This window comes from Medicago truncatula, chromosome 2 (assembly GCF_003473485.1).
Source record: "Medicago truncatula cultivar Jemalong A17 chromosome 2, MtrunA17r5.0-ANR, whole genome shotgun sequence".
Classification (NCBI taxonomy): Eukaryota; Viridiplantae; Streptophyta; class Magnoliopsida; order Fabales; family Fabaceae; genus Medicago; species Medicago truncatula.
Window position 1 is genome coordinate 2776367 of NC_053043.1, and position 20943 is coordinate 2797309.

The following is a 20943-nucleotide window of genomic DNA, read 5'->3' on the forward strand; positions in this document are numbered from 1 at the left end:
TGTTGATAGTGTTGGCTTTTTTTACAACACAAATTCTAGGACACCAACATTGAAGCTCTCTCACCTCATCATTGTACATAGAGCTTGAAGATGAAGACCGACTGTTGTAGTTGTTTTTGCCCATACGTCCACCACTCATCATTTCTGAACACTGAATCTTCAACAATGACCACTGATTTTTGAATTTCGAATTGAATCAAAAAAATTAGGGCTTTAAATTATTTAAATTGGGGAAGAACATTGACATTATAATTTCGTCCATTCTTTTTGTACAAAAGAAGACAGAAGCACAACAATTTCGTCCATTTAAACATGAAAGCAATATGACAATGTAAATTAATTTGAGTATCTATTTTATTCGTAAGACATAATAATTGATTTTTTCTAATTTTTTTAATGTGTAAAAACAATCCAAAATTTTACTGTTTGTATTCAGAAAAAAGATCTCTCCATTCAAGTTGGAGACCAATCATTCCTTACTATTTACATTCCCCCTTTCCTTTTCCCAAAATCCTCCCCTAAACTCCCATTCAGACCACCTAAATATTTTTCACTTTGAACTGGAGTTATTATATAAGCTAAAATATAGATTAGAGAATGAACTCTACATGCAAAGATATGACATGCAATTTTAAATCCGGTCATCTTTATCAACTCCCATTGGCAGACTTGCTGGTATTTAATCATTAACACTAGGTTTTAACTACATTACGGTATAAAAATATTAGTGTTGCCAGTTGCATTGGCCATTATCTATCACATAGATCCTTGCGACAGCTCTGCATTACTATTATTGTTGCAACAAATGCGCAGACATGCAATGCAGAAACTGCAAGAATGAGACAATACATCCACTTCATTCTGCAGAATCTACCCAGGATACAAAGCCCATGACCTCACAGAACTCACCAACTCCAAATGCAAAGATATTAGGAAGCATTAAATTAAGGGAAAAGTTAACGGGGCACTCTTTAAGACCTTTAAAATGTAACTTTTTTTGAAATTTTTTGTAATCAATGCATTAGAAATTGATTCATTTGACATTTTTTATGGAATAATTTCTCCTTTTTGAATGCTTAAAGAGTGCCCCGGGGCACTCGTTAACAAGACCCATAAATTAATTATAGCCAACAAATAACAAAGCAACATAAACTGGGTGAGTTTTGATTCTTAATGCACTAATGTCGGCGTACTTTGTTGATCAAACTTTCGAAATACGTATAACATTCTAGACATATTTGACCTTTTCAACATTAACAAGACAAGTTACAGAGTACATGTGCCCTCATTAACAACCAAGCTCAGTGTGGAGCCGAAAAAGCATCAAATAAAAGGTCTCTCCAATAGATCATCCTCACTTTGGATAGAGGATATCATAGTGACCAGGACGATATAGTAATGTGATGAAGGGATTCTTCTTTTCAGAGCTACCACTAGCACTTGGGAGATCACCAGCAACCGGAGTGAAATCATGATGATTTACACTGACACCACCAGTATCACATGAGCTACGGTCAAGATACACAACACGGATTGGAATGCCCAATGCATCTGAAAGGGCGGTAATGTGAACATGGTCGCTCTCTTCACCCATTGGCTCAACAGCTGATTTGCAGAACTAAACAGCAACATGAAAGAGATGGGGAATATTATATCAAAATCAGATGACTATATCCATATACAAGGTTTTCTGCAATAACACAATGGCTATATTCTTTATTTCTACTAAGATCCTAACTTTAAACTCAACTTTTGGAGGGATGCAAAAATAATTTAGCATTGAAACTAACCTGCTCAACTGTTGTATTGGTTAAGCCCATGATGAAAGGTTCGAAAAATTCTGAGCGCTTTTGTATTTCAGCAGACGTAACAAATCTGAAGAACATAACAACTAAGAGAAACGGTTTGTCAAGAAAAATGGAAGAAATAAGATCAAGACATTTGGGCATTGGGACAGGTCTAAGTCACTCACCATAATCTGAAACTGACTGATCTCGACTTCTAAGAACAAGCTCTTCATGACTGTGATCATATAATATATAAGTTCATTCAAATATGATAATTAGAGCTAGATGAACAGAAAATTGGGACGATTCAATATTCTGAGAATATATCATGCTTCCAGTTCAAAATTGTCAATAAAAATTAATAGTGAAGGAGTCGGTTATCACCTTATGGACGTCTCTTTCCCTTGAATAACGTCTTCCAGCTGCTCAAGGAATAACTGAAATTTTTACAGTGAGATAGTAAATTATAATATTCTTAAATGAGGAAAACAAGTACTTCTACAGATATAGAATTAGTACATCTGCCTGGGGTTCAGATGTCCAATTCACAGCATTTTAAAAATAAAAAAATAAAGCAACGTGTTTGTGGCTTTGTTTATACTTTCATCAACACTAATTGAAGAACTATATCCCAGAAAAATTTCCACATTGTTCCATTAAATAGAAACCTTTGTTAAACCTAAATTGTTCTGTTGTATGATTTTCCAACTTTTTTGAACAATCAACAGTTTTTATTTCCATTTCTGGTCAGTTCTCCCGGGAAAAGTTAGAAGAGATAAAAACAAGTTTATGAATAGCTTCCACTACAAAATACACCCTATAACATAGCTCTGGTCTGCTGATTTCTAATGCAAAGTACTTCAATAGCTCCATATCGTAACATTAACAGGCCTTCATTTTTTTACTACTGTAGTTCTTGGTTTTCAGCATATGATATGACAATAAATCCGCATCAAAATGAATATCCTCTATTAAAACTTGAAAGGGAGAAAAGTATGTAAAGAAAGTGACATGAAATTGGAGATGATACAGGGCATATCATGACTTGATAATTACGAGTACGACAGTGTATTTATTTCTTTAAACTTCAGAAAACAGAAGTTACAAAAATGAATTCAAATTCTGATATCAATAAATTCACCATAGTTCAAGGCTTGCAAAATCGTTAACAAATCAAAATTCCATAGCTGGAAAATCTATTCAAATAGTTCCCATAGTTCAAGGCTTGATAGACAGATAGCACATATGCAAATTCATAGTAGCTATTTTCAACTAGCCTAACCTAAAGGCCCGCAGAGATTACTATGTATACCCAAACACAATATGCCTATGTTTGGAGAATTTTTCATAAGATTAGTGGGTACATTCATTTTGACTGGTAAATTTTTGAGATACTTAATAAGAAAAAATATTAAGCCCAGAAACACAAGGAACGAAGAACGCAGTTGATAAGTTACCGTAAAAAAATCTTCAAAAGTCAATTCTGCATAACCCAAGGTCTGAAGTGCTTTTCTGCTTCTCTCAACATTGGCTTTGATGCGATCAATTTCTGCACTGTCTTGAGCTTCCAAAATATGCTCCTAGAGAATGAGATAGAGTTAATTTATAAACTGAAATTATTGGAATTGGAAGGTTTCATTCCATGCTCCCTACCCAAGCCAGAATATATCCATCGAAGGTTAAAGTAGAGAATATGCAATTAAACTGGAAACAATAAAACATACAAGGTATGAAAATGTAACAATAAAACACATTTAAGGTGTGAAAACATAACAATAAAACATACAAGGTATGAAAACATAAAGCCTCGAAAGAAGCAGTTTCCATCTCCACGAGTACGCCGAATGGCAGCATATTGCCCATCAAGCACCTGCATTAAAGGGAATAACAGAAAAATTCAAGAAACATGAAAATATGGAATGAAACAATACGACATGGCACAAAAGGAAATAGAGATAAAAGGTTGATCAATCAAACCTTGATTTTCTCCAGTAATATAGGACTGCCTGACTGATATTCAGCAGCCAAGCTAGATAGTGGTTCCTGCCAATTTACCACATGAAACCTTAAACTTTGTTCTTTCAATCATTTCTAAAATCAAATTCCATCCTCTCCATCCCCCCGGTGAAAAAATCCCAAAGAATAACAATAAGCACGCAAAGTAATACCATTTTAGTTTAACAAATTTTGTCACTTTTCTCAAGTTAAACATGTTAGCACTGTGTACAGTAAACAAAACAAACCTTGATGACTAGATAAGCAAGTAAACAGGTTTCAAAGAGTGATGCAAGGTGGTTTAACCATGCATAAGTATCAAACTAAACTCCCCTTTTTCTCTCTTCAAATAAATTTAGCATCATTCTCACCAAAGTCTAGTTTTTTTATGATTGATTGTACATACATAAATTAGGATGGTCAGCAACTAAGGAAGTGGTTCTCAATGTTAGATGAAGATCAAATGATTCTTACTTTGAAATGTATTTTGAAGTCGATTTAAGAATGCAAGTCATTGATCTTCATCAAATAGTCAAGATCATTCAACTATGTGACTCACTTTTGGATTGATTATACACGTACATAAATAGATTTGGATTCTTAGCAGTAAGGCTGTTGTGGGTATTTTCAAGATCAGGTGACTAGTATTTTAAGGTATACTTGTATGTGGATTTGGTGAAAATAGAATACGAATCATCTGATTATTATAAAATAGACTACTCTATTACCTCTTTTCCTTCAGATCACAAACACACATATGAAATGTTGATTCTTATTTTTTTTTGACCAAATTAAATGTTGATAAAGATAGATGTAGTTAATTATTTCATTAATGTTTTTTGGCATATAATATATTGTATGTATGCGCAGAAGGTGTTTGTGGTTATGGTGATCTCTTTGAGAAAGGGTATATAGCCTTGAAACCACAGCTATATTCAACAATGGTTGTTACCGTTGTGGTTCATATTCTGTCAACAATCTGTAATGGTGCAAGAAGGATGTGAACTCAATCACCGTGACTGCAACAAATTATTGTCCTCCCAATTACTACAAACTGGGTGGCAATTGATGTAATCCTCCAGAAAAACACTTAGACTTGAGCATGAAAATGTTCAAACCTATTGCCATTTACCAAATAGGGATCATCCCAGTTCAATATTGACGTTAAAGGTGGTGGAGTTAGGTTTAAACTTAGAGAAAACCCTTGCTTGTTGATGATTTTGGCGTACAATGTTGTCAATGCGAGTGATGTTTTATATGTATATATCAAAGGGTCTAAAAGTGATTGGGCTCCAATGACACATAATAGGGGACAATTGGCAGTAACTTTAGATTAATTTATTCCAGTATGCCAAAATTGTCCCCAATTATGTGTCTCTAGAGCCCAATCAGTTTTAAACCTATAAAACATCACCAACGTTTGCAACATTGTACAGCAAAACCATCAAAAGTAAGGGTTTCCTGTAAGTATTAGAATAGTAAATATCTTTTGTATTTAAAATGTATCTTTTGTATTTAATATGAATTGCAGTTAATATTCTTAGGTAAGCAGGATATTCTTAAGAACGCGGTTACATATGATTTGACCAAACAAATGTAGCCGTGTTCCTAAAAATATGTTGATTACCTAAGAATATGAAACTGCAGTTAAATACAAAATATATTTACTATTCTAAGACTAAGCTCAAACCTAGCACCACAGCCTTTTTATGTCAATATTGTACTAGGATGACCATGCTTGGTAAATGGTAATAGTTGTGAACATCTTCATGCTCAAGTCAAAGTATTTTTGTGGAGAACCACACCAATTGCCATCAGGTTTTGAGTAATTGGGAGGTAAAATTTGTTGACACACTTGATCTCCATTGGAGATCATTGACAAGTATCTCAAAATATGCACGACTAGTATCCCAAAATAAGCAACATATATAGCCATTGTTGAACAGAGCTGTGCTTAGTGTATTGGTTTTGAGGCCATACCCTTGTTGAAAGAGATAACCATAACAACAAACATCCTCGCGCATACATACAATATATGATATACCAAAAAGTTAATGGAATAATAAGATAATAATTAAATACACCTATCAGTCTTTAGGAATCAATATTTAGTGTGTGTGTGATTCAGTTGAAAAGGGGTAATAACATAGTCAAGCAATCTTGACTCATTTATAAAAAAAATCAAATGATTCCTATTCTATTTTCACCAAATCCACTTATAAGTGTACGTTAAAATACAAAACATACATTTAATATAAGGTTGCATGGGCATCATGCATCAAAGGCAATGGTTTAATGACTTAGGGTCTATTTGGCAAGCACAATAAGCTAGCTTATAAGCTCATATGACTAAAAAAGACCCATTTACTCACCATGATTTTCTCACAAGCTTATATTATAGCTTATTTTTACTAGCTTATAGCGTTTATTTAGAAGCTAATTCAAGTTACTTATAGGTAAAAAAAAAATTCCCTTAATTTTGCCCCTATTATCACTTCCTTCAAATAGTTTTTTCATCAAATTCAGTAAATCAACTAACCCTAAATGACTAGATAATGAAGGAAACAGTTGCAAAGAGTATGTTCATACGATTTAGGACCGTACCTTATCACCCACAAATGGAAATTTCTTGGCTTCATCATCCTGAATAGAAGATTGCTGCTGCATTACATCATCATCCTCAAAATTACCCCACGCAGATTCTGGACCAGCCTCATACTCTACTTCCCCATCATCCAAAACCAATTCTTTATTCCGCATTTTTCCTCTTAAACCAATTCAAATTTCACTTTTTTCTTAGAACAATACAAATCTATTCAAGAACTTAACAACCCTGCAAAGATAATAATAATTTTCATTATAATTGACAGAATCATAAAATTGCGTTGAAACTACGGTATACGAGAATAAACAAAATCAATTAGAGATTCTTGATAAAGAATATTTTCAACACATAATAGCATTTCAAGAGAAATATAGTGAAAAAAATCAACAACAAAATTGAGATGAAATTGATTGATTTAAGCATCGATGATTGGCGCATTGAGAAAGAAAACGATGCAAAGAAGGGAAATTTACCTTCGGACGGTGAAGATCGAAATCGCAAGCTACCGGTGAGAGTGAAGGAGCAAGAGTGAACTCGAATCCCTAAATTCTCGACAGATTTTTTAATTATGCAAAAAGCTAAACGCACTGGTGTCAGCGTTTTATAGTGCTTCACACTAGGGTTCAAAATGTGTTTTTCTTTTTTTTTTAAGTCTTCGTTTCAAAATGTGTTAAATAGAACAAAATGATGTATCTAACTAAAAATTTGATTTAGAATATAAATCAATCAATTTTAAATAAAATAAATAAATAAATATATATATATATATATATATATATATATATATATATATATATATATATATATATATATCAATCAATTTTGTTTAACTTTTTTTGTTTACATTCAACATATATTCTCTTTTTTTTTATGTTAATTCTTTTTCAGAGAAATTTTTTTTGATTGTTTGGAGTTTAGTTGGAGATAAATAAACACATAGTTTGTCATGGAGAATATGATTAAATATAGCATTTGTATTTTAATTTTAGTTTATAATAATAAAACTTTATTGTGCCAAAATAAAAATAAAACTTTGTCAAAAAAAAATTAATATAGATTAAAAAAGAAAAAAGTTGATATTAAAACTATAAAAGTTTTCAAGAGCTCTTTCGTTTCAAATGTACGTATTCCCTGTGTCCCAAAATGTAAATAAAAATTAGTTAAAATTTGTATCAGATATATCAACTTATATTAACTCATTTTTATTTATATTCTAGAAGGGAGTACTTTGTTTTCAGGGTATTGTTGCTTTTGATTTGAAATCTAGGTATGGCGCTAGTGTTGAGACCTCTCATCATGTGTTTTGTTATTGCATTTTTCTCAAAAAAAGAACTTGGAAAAAGCTATTGGATTACCTTTGGGATCGAAACTTTTTTAATTTAGACCTCATTATTTGGCTAGTGTTGAACTTCAGTGAGCCCCTATCTCTAATATGTTGATCAAAGAAAGAATGAAGAGGACAATCTTTTTAATGCAAATGCAAAGTCTTTATGTCGGATGCCATGACTCTGTACCATGTTGAGGAGTCTAACAAAGAATAATAAAATGAGAGAAATAAGAAATTTTGGAATTGATATCATTAACTAATTGATTACAATGTGTGTGGAATGCACTTTATATAGTCATTATATCGTAACGAATATAATTAATTAGTAACTAGTATCTTAATCAATACTAACAAATTTTAACTATATCGGTTACCCTTTAGACCCAAACTTTTTCCAATTAGTCCTTATTCCTTGGTTGGAGTTAAATATGAATTCTCCTAACTCTAATATGTTAATCAATTGAAAGTTGTGTTTTAGTGTTACATTGGTGCACCCATGATTTGATTTAAATGATATTATTTTAATTATGTCACCAGTTCGGTTGAGAGGTTACATCAAGTTTGCATAAAATGGTGGAAGGTATTGCATTCAAGCACGCTAGTTGGTGGATATGATTCGCATTTATCCCATCTGCTAAGCTCAACCCCTGTATTTTTGTGCCTTATTTCCCTTGGTTGGATGAAGCTAAATTGTGATTCAATTGGGCTTGCATCTTAAAGAGGTACTCATTCCAGCTTATTGTCACTTACTCGGGATGGCTGATGTGCGGGAAGGAAAGGGTGTATCGTCATTTACCTGAGCGGGTAAAGAGACATCTTTTCTATGTACAGGATGTTCCCAGACATCCGTCATCTGTCGCTCAGGTGCCTACACATAATCTCACCACCGTGCTGCAAAACGCTCAGGCGTGGTTCTTCACTGCTTAGGGAGATGCGTGTGAGAGACCATGGCATCATGCTCCTGGCTACATGGCTTGGTATGACAAAGTCTCTCACCCTCGTATTCTCCCACCTGATGAAGGATCTCCTCCCAGGGCGGCGAACGTGGAGCAGATCATAGAGGAGGAGCATGTCAGGGAGATGCCTGACACATTGACGATCATCCGGGATGTGATGCATATTGTTGACGATATTGTGGCCAGGCAAGCCGAGATGACTAAAGAGGAGATTGTCCAGGAGGTGATGCGGATAGCTAGTACTAGTGGCCCTCCCCTTACTTATCAGATTTCCAGGCGGCGCAGGGGGCAGAGGCAGGGTAGGCAGCATGGCTGATTATTATTAGACTTTTTTTATGTATTTTTTTACTATGATGATGATGTATTATTATGACATTTTCGTATTTCTATGACATATACGTACGTACGTTTTATATTATTTTTTGCGTTTTAATTTTACCATTTTCCTGTTAAATATTGGATGAATATGTTTAGGTATCAATTGGTTATTAGATGAAAATTTTAGATGAATTTTCAATTGATTATTGGATGAAAATCTTAGATGAATTTGTTTAGGTACCAAAGAATTTGGTTAGGAAACTGGAAAATGATCCAGACACGTAGCGGTAGTTAACAACCGCCGGAAGCCAGCGGCAATTAACTGTCGGCGCATGTCCTAACGGTTGTTAACTGCCGGCGCATGTCCTAGCGGTAGTTTCCAACCATTTAACTATCTTGTTCTTTTAGTAGCTCATTTTGCAGTCATACACTTTTAGTGAAAGTTTCTTACGAACATCATCATTTTTATGTTTTGACACACATCTCTCCAAATCAATTTCTCTCGTGATTTTGTTGTGGTTTGTATCCCTTTCTCACACGCAAATTAAGAACTAGTATGGCATATGGTCATTTTAAATTGGCTATGCGTAATCATATTAATTTGCATCTTAAAGAATCCACATTCCACATGAAAGCTTTGAAATGAAAATGAGAGTAAATGCTTCAAGCTTTGTAGCATGATCACATCTCTTGGTCAGTTCGAAGCACAATTCAAAAACAACATCAAAATTAAGATCATTGGATTAGGTGCAGTCGGGACAGGCGCAATCAAGATGCGGTCAACATCTCAGAACCGTGATTTTATTTTTTCAGATCATTGGTCATTTGGGGGTTTGTTTGTATTCGCTAAAAATTGTTTTATTTGTTCAAGTAATATGGCGAAACACTAGTGAGGAGAGGACCCTCTTTTTTTTGTCAACATTGGTCCATTGAGTCTTCCTCTTCCCTTATAATATGTTGATGATTGTTTTACATATGCCCCCTGCATTCCCATAAAATCCCCTTAAAATATCACTTAAGATAATAAGAGTTTATTAGTATTAGTTGGTTAGTTATATTATTAGTTAAAATTAGTTACTTAATAAGTTAGTATAGTCGAACCCTATAAATTAAATATGCTTCAAATAATATTCTTCTAAAAAAAATGTTCAGATATGGATTGAACAACTGAGGAGCCCCCTCCAAGCAATTATCTAAGACCATGTCCAATGGTTGTGTTGAATGGGACTTTCAACATGTGATGAAGCTCCAATGGGATGTTGAATGGTGTTGAGAGATGACATGGAAGAGAGAAGTGTTGAACACATTCAACATTGTTTAACCACCTGCCACAGGGACACGCGGAAGCAAACCGTTGGCCAAGCATGGCGCGAGTGTGCTGCAGGAGAGGCGGAGAGAGAAAATTCTTTGTGGATAATGGATGACACGTGGCTGATTTTGATTGGTTGTCTGGATTTTTATCATCTTAATAATTTCAACTCAATTATACTCGAAATTTTTATTTTTATTTTTTTACCAAAATTCATGATTTTTTTTCTCTATAAATAGAGACTTGGTTTATTTGATTTGGACACGGAAAAAAAAAAAAAAAAGTTTTTCACTATCTCCATCTTATTATTATTTTTCTATTACCAAACTAAGTGAAGTTTTAATCTTATTTTTAGTGAAATGGATCTCAATAATAATCATTTCAACACCCAAAATTATTCTAATTATCCATTTAACTACGAAAATCCCAACAATTATCCAAATCGAAATCAATTTTTCAACCAACGTCTTCAAAACATACCTAATTTTGATTTTACACCAAATTTCAACCAGCCATCCTCTGTTCCAAACTTTCATGCATATTATGGATCTATGATGAGATATCCATCTCAAACACCTCCGTTTAATGGTTATATGCCAATGGAGAATGAAAATTTTCCCAGTGTTGGTGCATCTCAATATCCTGAATTTTCAACACAAATAACTCCTGGTGGCATGGCAGTTGCTAATGAAATCACTCCAAATCTAGAAGATTCAACTCCTAAGAGTAAGAAAAGTAAGGAACCTGCATGGAACACTCAACAAAATTTGGTGCTAATTAGTGCATGGATTAAATATGGAACAAGCAGTGTTGTCGGGAGAAACCAGAGAGAAGAAACATATTGGGGTAAATTGCTGAGTATTGCTCATTCGATTCTCCCCGCGATCTAGTTGCATGCCGAAACCGTTTTAATTATATGAGCAAAGTAATAAATAAATAGATAAAGAAGGTATATCACCGTTAGCAAAATGTACCACAACAATGCGAATGTTAGCATATGGTGTGGCAGCAGATACGGTTGATGAATACATCAAAATAGGAAGTAGTACAACATTGGAGTGCTCACTTAGATTATGCAAAGGAGACATACGATTGTATGAGCAAGTGTACTTGAGAGCACTAATCCAAGATGACCTGCAAATAATACTACATGTTAGTGAAATGCGGGGATTCCTAGGGATGATCAGGAGTATTGACTGCATGCACTGGAAGTGGAAAAATTGTCCTAAAGCATGGGAAGGTCAATTTACCAAGGGGGATAAGGGAACCACCACAGTTATTCTTGAAGCAGTTGCATCTCATGATTTATGGATCTGGCATGTCTTTCTTAGATGCCCGGGAACGTTGAACGATATAAACGTTCTAGACCGGCCACCAGTGTTTGATGATGTGGAACAGGGAAAGGCTCCAAGAGTGAATTACTTTGTGAATCAACGTCCCTATAATATGACATACTATCTAGCTGATGGTATCTACCATTCTTATCCAACTTTCGTCAAATCAATTAGACTTCCTCAAAGTGAACTCGATAAGTTATTTACAAAACATCAGGAGGGATGTCGGAAGGACATCGAACATGCTTTTGGAGTGCTTCAAGCTCGATTTAAAATCATCTGTGAACCGGCTCGCTTGTGGGACATAGCCGATTTGGGTATCATCATGAGGTCATGCATCATATTACAAAATATGATTGTTGAGGATGAACGAGATACATATGCTCAACGTTGGACCGATTTTGAGCAACCTAGGGGAATTGGATCTAGTACAATGCAACCATACTCGACCGAGGTGTTACCAGCTTTTGCAAATCATGTGCGTGCTAGATTTGAGTTGCGTGATCCAGATGTTCATCACGAATTGCAAGTAGATCTAGTGAAACACATATGGACAAAGTTTGAAATGTATCGTGATTGAAGATGATTTGTATCGTACTAAATAAATTACTTGTGTGTTGTATGCTTAGTTTGTTGTATTGCATTTTAAGTTAAGAAAATAAAAATAAATTATTTTATAAAATTTTGTTTTTCCAAAAATACTAAAAAATAAATAGTTAATTGTATTATTTTAATTTAATTATAATCGATAATTTTATGTAATTATAAAAACAAAAATTAAATAAGAATAAGAAATAAAAAGTGGTGGGGTTGAATGAAAAATTATTAGAGAGAGTAAAAGTTAAATAGGTGTTGAATAAGAGAGAGAAAATGATGTAGAATGTTAGGAATTGAAAAAGTGGACGTAGAAGGGCGTTGAAAGAGAAAATCATTGGATGGTCCAATTTGCTTGATCTTTCCACATTGATGTATCGACGGGTCCACAAGACCACAAGTAGCAAAAAGAATACAAAAGAAATATAAAAAGCTCACAAATTTTGTCTTTCACTGTTCAATGCCCCAAGGAGAAAATACCAACCTCTAAAATAAATCCACCTACTTAGTCAGAGAGAGTAAATCGAGCAAACCTCAAGAGCCACAATTACGTACCCACAGAATTCATTGATCACTGGCTTTGTGAACGCGTGTCCTTATGTGAGGCTAGCTACCCTTTACCAAATTGCTTCCATTAAAGATGAGTCTTGTTAACAAATGTCTTCAAACATAAATTTCTAATGATAAAATTATTATTTTAAAAAGTTAAATATTTTGATTTTTAATACTATAAATACACATATTTTAATAAAATCTTACTATTTTAGATGCTATCAAACACTCATTGACATTTTCCATAAATAAAATTCAAGTCCAATATTTAGCAAATTTTGGTGAATGTACTAATTTTTCTTTTCAAATGCATAGTGAGAGAATTAAGTGCATGAGAAAGGGTAACGCCTAACCTTTAGAATGTCAGCAAAGAGGATAATATATTCAAAAAATATAGTATAGTCTTATTTGATGTGATAAGCTCTGTGTGCTTAGCAAGCAAGCCACTTCAACAATTATCCTCTACACCCAATTCTCAATCTAGAAGGAAAATCTCAAAATTAAAGCTTGGTACCAAATTTATGATGACATAATTATATTATTTTTAACGTGTTTCTTTTATCGGATATCGGAGTTAATCATATTTAAAATATTCAGACATTAAATGTGGATATAAGTTTGAGTGATTGAGTTTCACATCAATTATAAATGAATAAAATGTTGAATATATAAGCGGCTTATACTAAATATCTTAATATTTTCGGTAGATATGTAATGTCCCTCTCTATCTTTTGAAGCATTGATTTATTATTATTCTTGACACTTGATCATACCCCAACAAAACTCGTTGTTGCTCTTGACTCTCCCACGGCCTCCCCAACACACTTCCACTTTTACTAAACTGCAACCTAGTTGATGTCATAATCATTTGTCACTAGTTTTGGTCTAGCTGTAATTATCACTACTACAATTAGTTATAAAAACTTATATCCTATTTAACTCATGATCAGGAAATGACGGTCATCAAACAAACCAAGACATAGTAACCAACTTGTTTGACTCCAAGTCATAAACAACTACGTAGTTTTCTTCCCTCACTTGGTCAACTTTATCCACGTAGGAGTGAGAAAACAAATCCATTGATTAAAAAAGAAAAACAGGTGGTTTCAATAGTAGCAAGTTGCCCCACTATATTTCATTTCTTTTTATTTTGGCCTCAAAATTTGGTTATATAAATAATTGCGAGCCTTTGTGTAAGACAATATAAAACATAACATTTTCAAGGTTGATGAGATGAAGAAGAAATGTGAGTTGTGCAAAAGTCCAGCAAAGTTGTTCTGTGAATCAGATCAAGCAAGCCTTTGTTGGGAATGTGATGCTAAGGTTCACACTGCAAACTTCATAGTCACAAAGCATCACAGGTTTCTTCTCTGCCATATTTGTCAATCTTTAACACCTTGGCATGGCACTGGACCCAAGTTTGTACCCACTATCTCCCTTTGTAACCACTGTGTTGCTGTTACCAACAACAATGATGAAGATAATGATCAAGATGATGATGATGATGATACTGAGGATGATGATGAAGAAAATCAAGTGGTTCCATGGAAATCTACAACTCCACCACCAGTTTCTTCTTGTTCTTCAAATAGTGCAAACTAATGCTACCAACTAGTATAAATATATTTCCTGTAATTTTTCTTCCTCTCTTCATTTTTCTTGTGTGCTAAATTAATTTGAGGATTTTTGTTTTAGATTCATAGATTGGTAAGTAACAAAATTAGTTTCTAGTTTATGTGATGTAATAATCAATATATCCACTCTCTCTTGTAGTAAATGCTTTCATTCATACATTGGTGTTTTTCATTTCCTTCTTCATGTGAAATAATCTAGTTAATATGTATGTGCTTTGTTACATGCACCTTAGCAATCACATGCTTATCAAAAGTATAATGCTAATTGCATAACAAAAGCTAGGGACTATTAAAGTATTACCAAATCAAGTCATTTTGTCCTCGTGAGCTTAGTTCAGTTGGTAGAGATAATGTATAATATATGCAAGATCTGAAGTTTAATCCTCGACCACAAAAAAAAAATCAAGTCCTTTTCATATGGCACTGCATGTTTTATATGACTGCTTGATTTGAGAAAAAGTTAAATCCTAACACAGTTTGTGTTTTCTCAATGACAAACAGACTCTACTATTGATGATTTTGATTTACTACTTGATTTGTAAATTATGAAGGGCCACAACTATTATAGTAGAACATATAATCTTGCGGTTCTAAATTGAAGATTGCCCCACTTGCATTAATTATAGTACTTAAATTGACACCATGTGTTAAATTTCTATTTGATGTGATGATAACATGGCCTCTTTACACTGATTGAGGATTTTGTCTGATCTTAGATATTGCCTAAGTTTATAGTATGTAGTCGATAATCACCTGGTAACATATAAAATTGATCATATCACATAGTAGATTGGTAGGAATATTATATAATAATAGATTAAAGGACAAACACTTCTTAGTTAATGTGATTCACCAATTATAGAATAAGCTTTTGAACCTGAGAATGGGGAGGTAGGGCCAACAAATTAGACAGCACCACGTGCCTTCCATAAGCATATGTTAAACTTAATTAGTATCAAATTTGTTATCGAGATTTGAAGGAATCAAGAGGGTGGGGGTGGAAATTAAATTTGCAATAACTATGTGGTATGATTTATTTGGAGATCATACTTCTACAAGAAACCATCTTGATAATTGATTCATCATTTATAAATTGTCTAAAACTTCAATGATGACCGTCATTGTCACATCTATACAACTACAAATTTATGGTCGTTTTTATTGCATTGTCGAAGAAGGTGGCATAATCGGTATCAATTTAGCTAAAGACATGAAAAAATAAAAATGCACATTTCATATTTGTTTTTTCTTATCACATTATAACTTAAAAGGTGGGAAATTTTTATTTTTTTACGCAAAATTAAGGTAGGAAAAATGTACATTTATTGGTGATTTAATGCTATGAGAGTACGAAGGATATACATGTGGCTGTAAGTGTATGTATGTATCCTTTTGCCAAAATTTACCACCACGGATACAAGAGATACTTTTTGAGAAGTATGTTCTTATTCCTTGGATTTTGATCTGCTCCAAATCCATTGGTTTATCTAATTTGTCCGTGATTGTACTTTACTATCTCAATGTGTGAACCACAAAAGAAAAAAAATATTCTGCTTGTTGAAATTATAGCCATTACATTCTCTTTGGCATGGACACGTGACATGTCAAAGTCATTTCTCATCAAAGATGATAATACAAGTGCATGCATGCTTTAAGCAACGATGTAAATCATATGGAGTCTCTATCAAATTCAACACATTTTTTAGATTCATGGAAGAAGAAGAAAGAAGCAACGAATAAAGTTCTTTGTGTAGACCAAAAATTCAAAAACGAATAAATATATATGACGTTACATTGCTTGGCTATCTCATTATTTACTTTAGGTGCTTCTTTAGATATTTTCAACCACGTATATAGTTTCAAAGATGGTAATCATTGGCTGCACTCAACGTAGGTGATAGAATTTGATTAAATTGTACTCCTAAATTAAATTAAATTTGATAGGGACAAACTACTACGAGCGTGATGATATTTATCAAGTTTGAGTTTAATCATATGAAATATTGAGTTAAAGTCTTTCATTAGGTAAACTATAAGTTCACAAGGTTGACAAGAAATTAAGATGAAATATAAATTAGCAAGTACTACAATATAAAGTGGAAAAGAAAATAATGCCGTCATCAAGTGAATTGATAGAAAAATAACTCTGCAACGAAGATAAAGAAAACAATAAAGTAATTAAATACAAATCAAGTTGCTTGGGCTCCGATGGCATTGCAATGAGCTCCTTTCAAGGACGTATCCGAGGAATACCGAGTTCGATTTTCAGGGAAACAAGATTTGGTCAGTGCGCATGCCTCTACGCATGAGTCAGATTAGTCGTCCATCATTGATGAGTCGGAAACCGGTGCGAAAACTAAAAATAATAAAAACAAAATGTAAACAAATAATAGTAAATTACATCAAAAATATAACAATCAAATGAAATATAATGTGGGATAAATCTTTTATGAGATATAACATCATTTTATGATGTACAAGTGTCAAGTGGGATAAATCTTGTATCATAGATAAATTTGTTTATATCATTGAATCAGCAAATTACATTATTAGATCAAATGAAATATAATGTGATTATTATTAATCTAATGCTAGAAAATAAACTTGTTTATAGACTATGGTGCAAGACTATTTCACATGTGCGCATTGGAGTATTGGGCAAAGACATGAATCTAAATTGAAAACAAAAACAAAATGTAAAAAACTAATAAGAAATGTGTACGAATAATAAAGAGATGAAGGAAACATGACAAAAGAGTGGATTTACTTTTATCAACCAAAAAAAGGTGTGGAATTACAAAAGATAAAGAGGATTTGATATGAAAACAATTAACCATAAACACCTGAGACATTAAATCAACGTCCTCACGTTGAGAAAAGATAATGTTTAGGGTGTGCTTGTTTTAAAGTTACTACAATCATTTCTGGGAAAGTGAGCTTAGTTATTTTCTTATGTTCAATAAAATTTTTAAAAAAAATGTTCCTTAAAAAAAGTTATAAAAAATTGTTCTTTCAAGTGTGGAAGAGCAATAATAAGAAAGTATCATTCAAGAGGCCAAAAATGAGCTCAAGAAACTTTAAGACAAAACCAATGGAAATTTAAAGACAAACAAGAAACAAAAAAAGAATAAGAAAAAGCACACTCAAATAGGAATGCCAAAATGTTAAGTCTTCTAAATATAAGGACCCCCCTCCTAGTTATTCTCATTCCTCAATTAAATATTTCAAATGTTTAGGAAGAGGTCACATAACATCAAATTGCCCTAATAAAAGGTCTATGATTTCATTAGGCAAAGATTTGTATGAAACTGTTTCCTCTTCATCTCATTCTTCTTCACATTCATCTTCAAGTGACAATGAAATTGAATGGGAAGTAACTCCTGTTGAAGGGTATCTTCTTATGGTTAGAAGACTCATTGGAGTCCAGATTAAAGATAATGATAATTCTCAAAGGGAAAATATTTTTCATACTAGATGCCTAGTTAGTGAAAAAGTCTGATGTTTGATAATTGATAGTGGTAGTTGTACAAATGTGACTAGCACTAGATTAGTCATAAAACTTGGTTTGAAAACAACCCCACATCCACAACCTTATTAGCTTCAATGGTTAAAGGAAAATGTGGAACTTTTAGTAGATAAACAAGTTTTAGCATTATATTGGCAAATATTATGTGATGTAGTGCCTATGAAAGTCGGCCACATCTTGTTGGGGGCGGCCTTGGCAATTTGATAAAAATGTTTTTCATGATAGAAAAGCCAACACTTTCACTTTTGTACATGAAAAGCATAAAGTAACTCTTTTACCTCTAGTTCGAAAGAAATTTGTCATGATTAAATGGCTTTGAAACTAAAAAGGGAAAAAAAGACTAAAGAACAAAGATGCAAATCCATCATGCATTCTAATGAATCAAGTAGCCATGACTCCATACCTAGAGTTGAAAGCTTGTTTATTAGAGATCATTTGGTTAGGAAAACATTATTTATTGGTAAATCTCCATATGTTTCTTCTGATGATTTGCGTGTGACTATTGAATCTAATGTTTTGCCTAGTTCTATTGTTTGTCTCTTCAATGAATTTGTAGATGGTGTTTCCTTCTACAAGATGTTTAGGGTAAATGGAGCCTCATTTGGAGTTATGTGATATTGTACACAATGAAGCCCCCTTAGCATTTCCTGACATGCAAAAAAGTGATTTTCAAAGCAAATCTCTTGTTTAACTCTCTGTTTGCAACTCTCTAATTTTTCTCTTGCAAATCATTTCCTTCACTTTGTTAGGTTATGTTTATATTCTATTTTGCTGGGGTTTATAAGTTCATTTGTTAAGAGGCTTGCCTTGTACTGTTCCCTTCGGTTACTTTTCTGTAAGGACATACTGCATGATTTGAGTACTTCACAACATAATCTGAGTGGGTTCTATGTAATGTTGTTAAGTACTCTAAAAGGTTAATACAATTTGATATTTTAAATCTTTGATTAAAGGGAGAGTTAGAATTGCTCTTCTAGGTTCTTGGATGAACCAAATCTAGATCCTTATCAAGAGCATCTTATTCTTGTGACGGATCTGCGATTCGATCTTATTGTTCATCTTGAATGTGGCGATCGTTCTTCCCACTTGTCATCTAATTCCATTTTGTATGTTTTCTTTCTATTCTTAGTTTGGCCATTTTTTTTAGATTTTCCTTCATTTTCTATCTCAATTTAAGCAATTTACACTTAGGTTAAAGATTATTGTGTGGTGAATCCTTACTAGATTCACATCAAGTGGTATCAAAGCCTGATTTTGTTTAGAGAGTAAGAATTTTATATTTCTAGAAATAAAACACAATTGCACACTTTGCTCATCTTTTAAGTACAAATTAAATTGCTTAAAAATGAATTAAAGGATAAATTTTGTATTGAAAAGATAAAGGTTTAAATTTAAGGTATTGAATATACAGTTTCAAAATTATATTTTTTATATTTGATTTTTTGGCCTTATGAACAAGTTATCATTTTTCTTGAAAGAAAGAAAAACACATACATACACCCGAGTTGTTTAGATCAAAAGAAAGACCAAAAACCACCCTATTTTTTATGAATGAAGAAGATAAAATTTAAAGAAAAAAAATTAAATTTGTCTCTCTTAAAAATTGGATCCTACTTTTTTTTGGAAGCCAACATTCTTCTTTTTTTTGGTCGCTAAGAAGCCAACATTCTAACCTGATGATACAATCCTCTCCCATACAAGAATACACATTTATTTCCTATGGAATGAGCTTCCAAAATTATCATAAATAAATAATAAATCATGGTAATAACTAATAAGTTCCTTAACAGCAGGATTTGGATCACATGCTACTCAACATGACTGATATTGTGTGTGTGTTTTTTTGGTAGACTGTTATTGTGTGTTTTATACTACTCCGTTCTTAAATATAGAAACCTTTTGTCAAAATTGCAGAGATTAAAAAAGTTGGTTGTAGTATTAAATTTGTATATAATTACTATTGTTTTTACAATTTTATCCTTAAGAGAGAGAGTTAATTTATGTTTTCAATATAATATTTATTGTTGATTGAGGAAAAAATGTAAAATAAATAAGGGTATGTTGGCAAAGAAATAAGTAATGTACTTGGAAATACCAAAGTGGTCTTATAAAAAGGGACAAATTATTTTTTCAAAAGAGTTTTATAATTATGGACGAGGTAATAAGTCTAAGTGGAGAAAAATAAAATAAAAAGGAAGATGCTAACATGTGTCTTTAAGACACAAGTTAATGTGAGTCAAAAGTGAAAATATTTTATTGTAACTAATGCATTTAAATTTAATATTTTTATTTTTAATTAATTGAATGCACAAACTTTAATAGAATGTTTCTACTTTTAGACAGCTTAACATATGCCCTTAAGACACAAGTTAGTATGATCCAATAAAAAATAAAAAATGAAGAGGAATGTCGAGAGAGGAAGATGATGAGAGAAATAAAGGCATATATACAATGACATCATATAATGCATCCAGATCTAGGTCCTTAAGAACATTATTGAATGAATTTATAAAACGAAATGTTGTCTTATAAATACAATTTAAGTACTTACGAAAGTAAATAACACACACTTAATATACTATGATGTTCACATACTTTAAACACGAATATGTATTAGATACCGATACTCTATGGATACTCGCGAATACGTACTTACGAAATTATACTTATATGATACTTCACACATACATATCATAGAAAAGATGAATGTTAAAAAAGTGAGACAATATTGTGAAAGTTTAATGGAAATGTATATCATTCAATTTTAAATATGCATTAGTAAAATTGTTTCTGGAAAAACCATTTAAAATTATACTCCATGTATATGATTCAATTTCATATCCTAAATTATAAAATTTTGCATATCCGTATATCCGTATCGTATTGTACTCGCTCATGTATCACATATCCGAACTTCATAGATACTAACTTTGTCATTAAAATTAAGGCACCTTCTTTTTTAACTCTATTGAGTTTCTCGCACACTTAACACAATTTAGATTATAA

General features: G+C 32.7%; 2 protein-coding genes across 2 annotated transcripts; one reads left to right on the forward strand and one right to left on the reverse strand.

Moving 5' to 3' along the window:
• Window positions 1-1135: 1135 nt before the first annotated feature.
• On the reverse strand, window positions 1136-7021 carry LOC11434837 (OVARIAN TUMOR DOMAIN-containing deubiquitinating enzyme 1). Its single transcript, XM_003593383.3, has 9 exons — window positions 6861-7021; window positions 6387-6615; window positions 3765-3830; window positions 3574-3657; window positions 3245-3367; window positions 2172-2224; window positions 1973-2022; window positions 1791-1891; window positions 1136-1618 (listed from the first exon to the last, which is right to left on the reverse strand). Exons 2-9 carry the CDS (start codon window positions 6540-6542, stop codon window positions 1355-1357), a joined length of 897 nt encoding a protein of 298 aa, XP_003593431.2. The 5' UTR covers window positions 6543-6615; window positions 6861-7021; the 3' UTR covers window positions 1136-1354.
• Window positions 7022-11278: 4257 nt separating this feature from the next.
• LOC120578134 (uncharacterized) lies at window positions 11279-14379 on the forward strand. The gene is made up of 2 exons (XM_039830327.1): window positions 11279-12160; window positions 14002-14379. Exons 1-2 carry the CDS (start codon window positions 11279-11281, stop codon window positions 14377-14379), a joined length of 1260 nt encoding a protein of 419 aa, XP_039686261.1.
• The last annotated feature ends 6564 nt before the right edge of the window (window positions 14380-20943 follow it).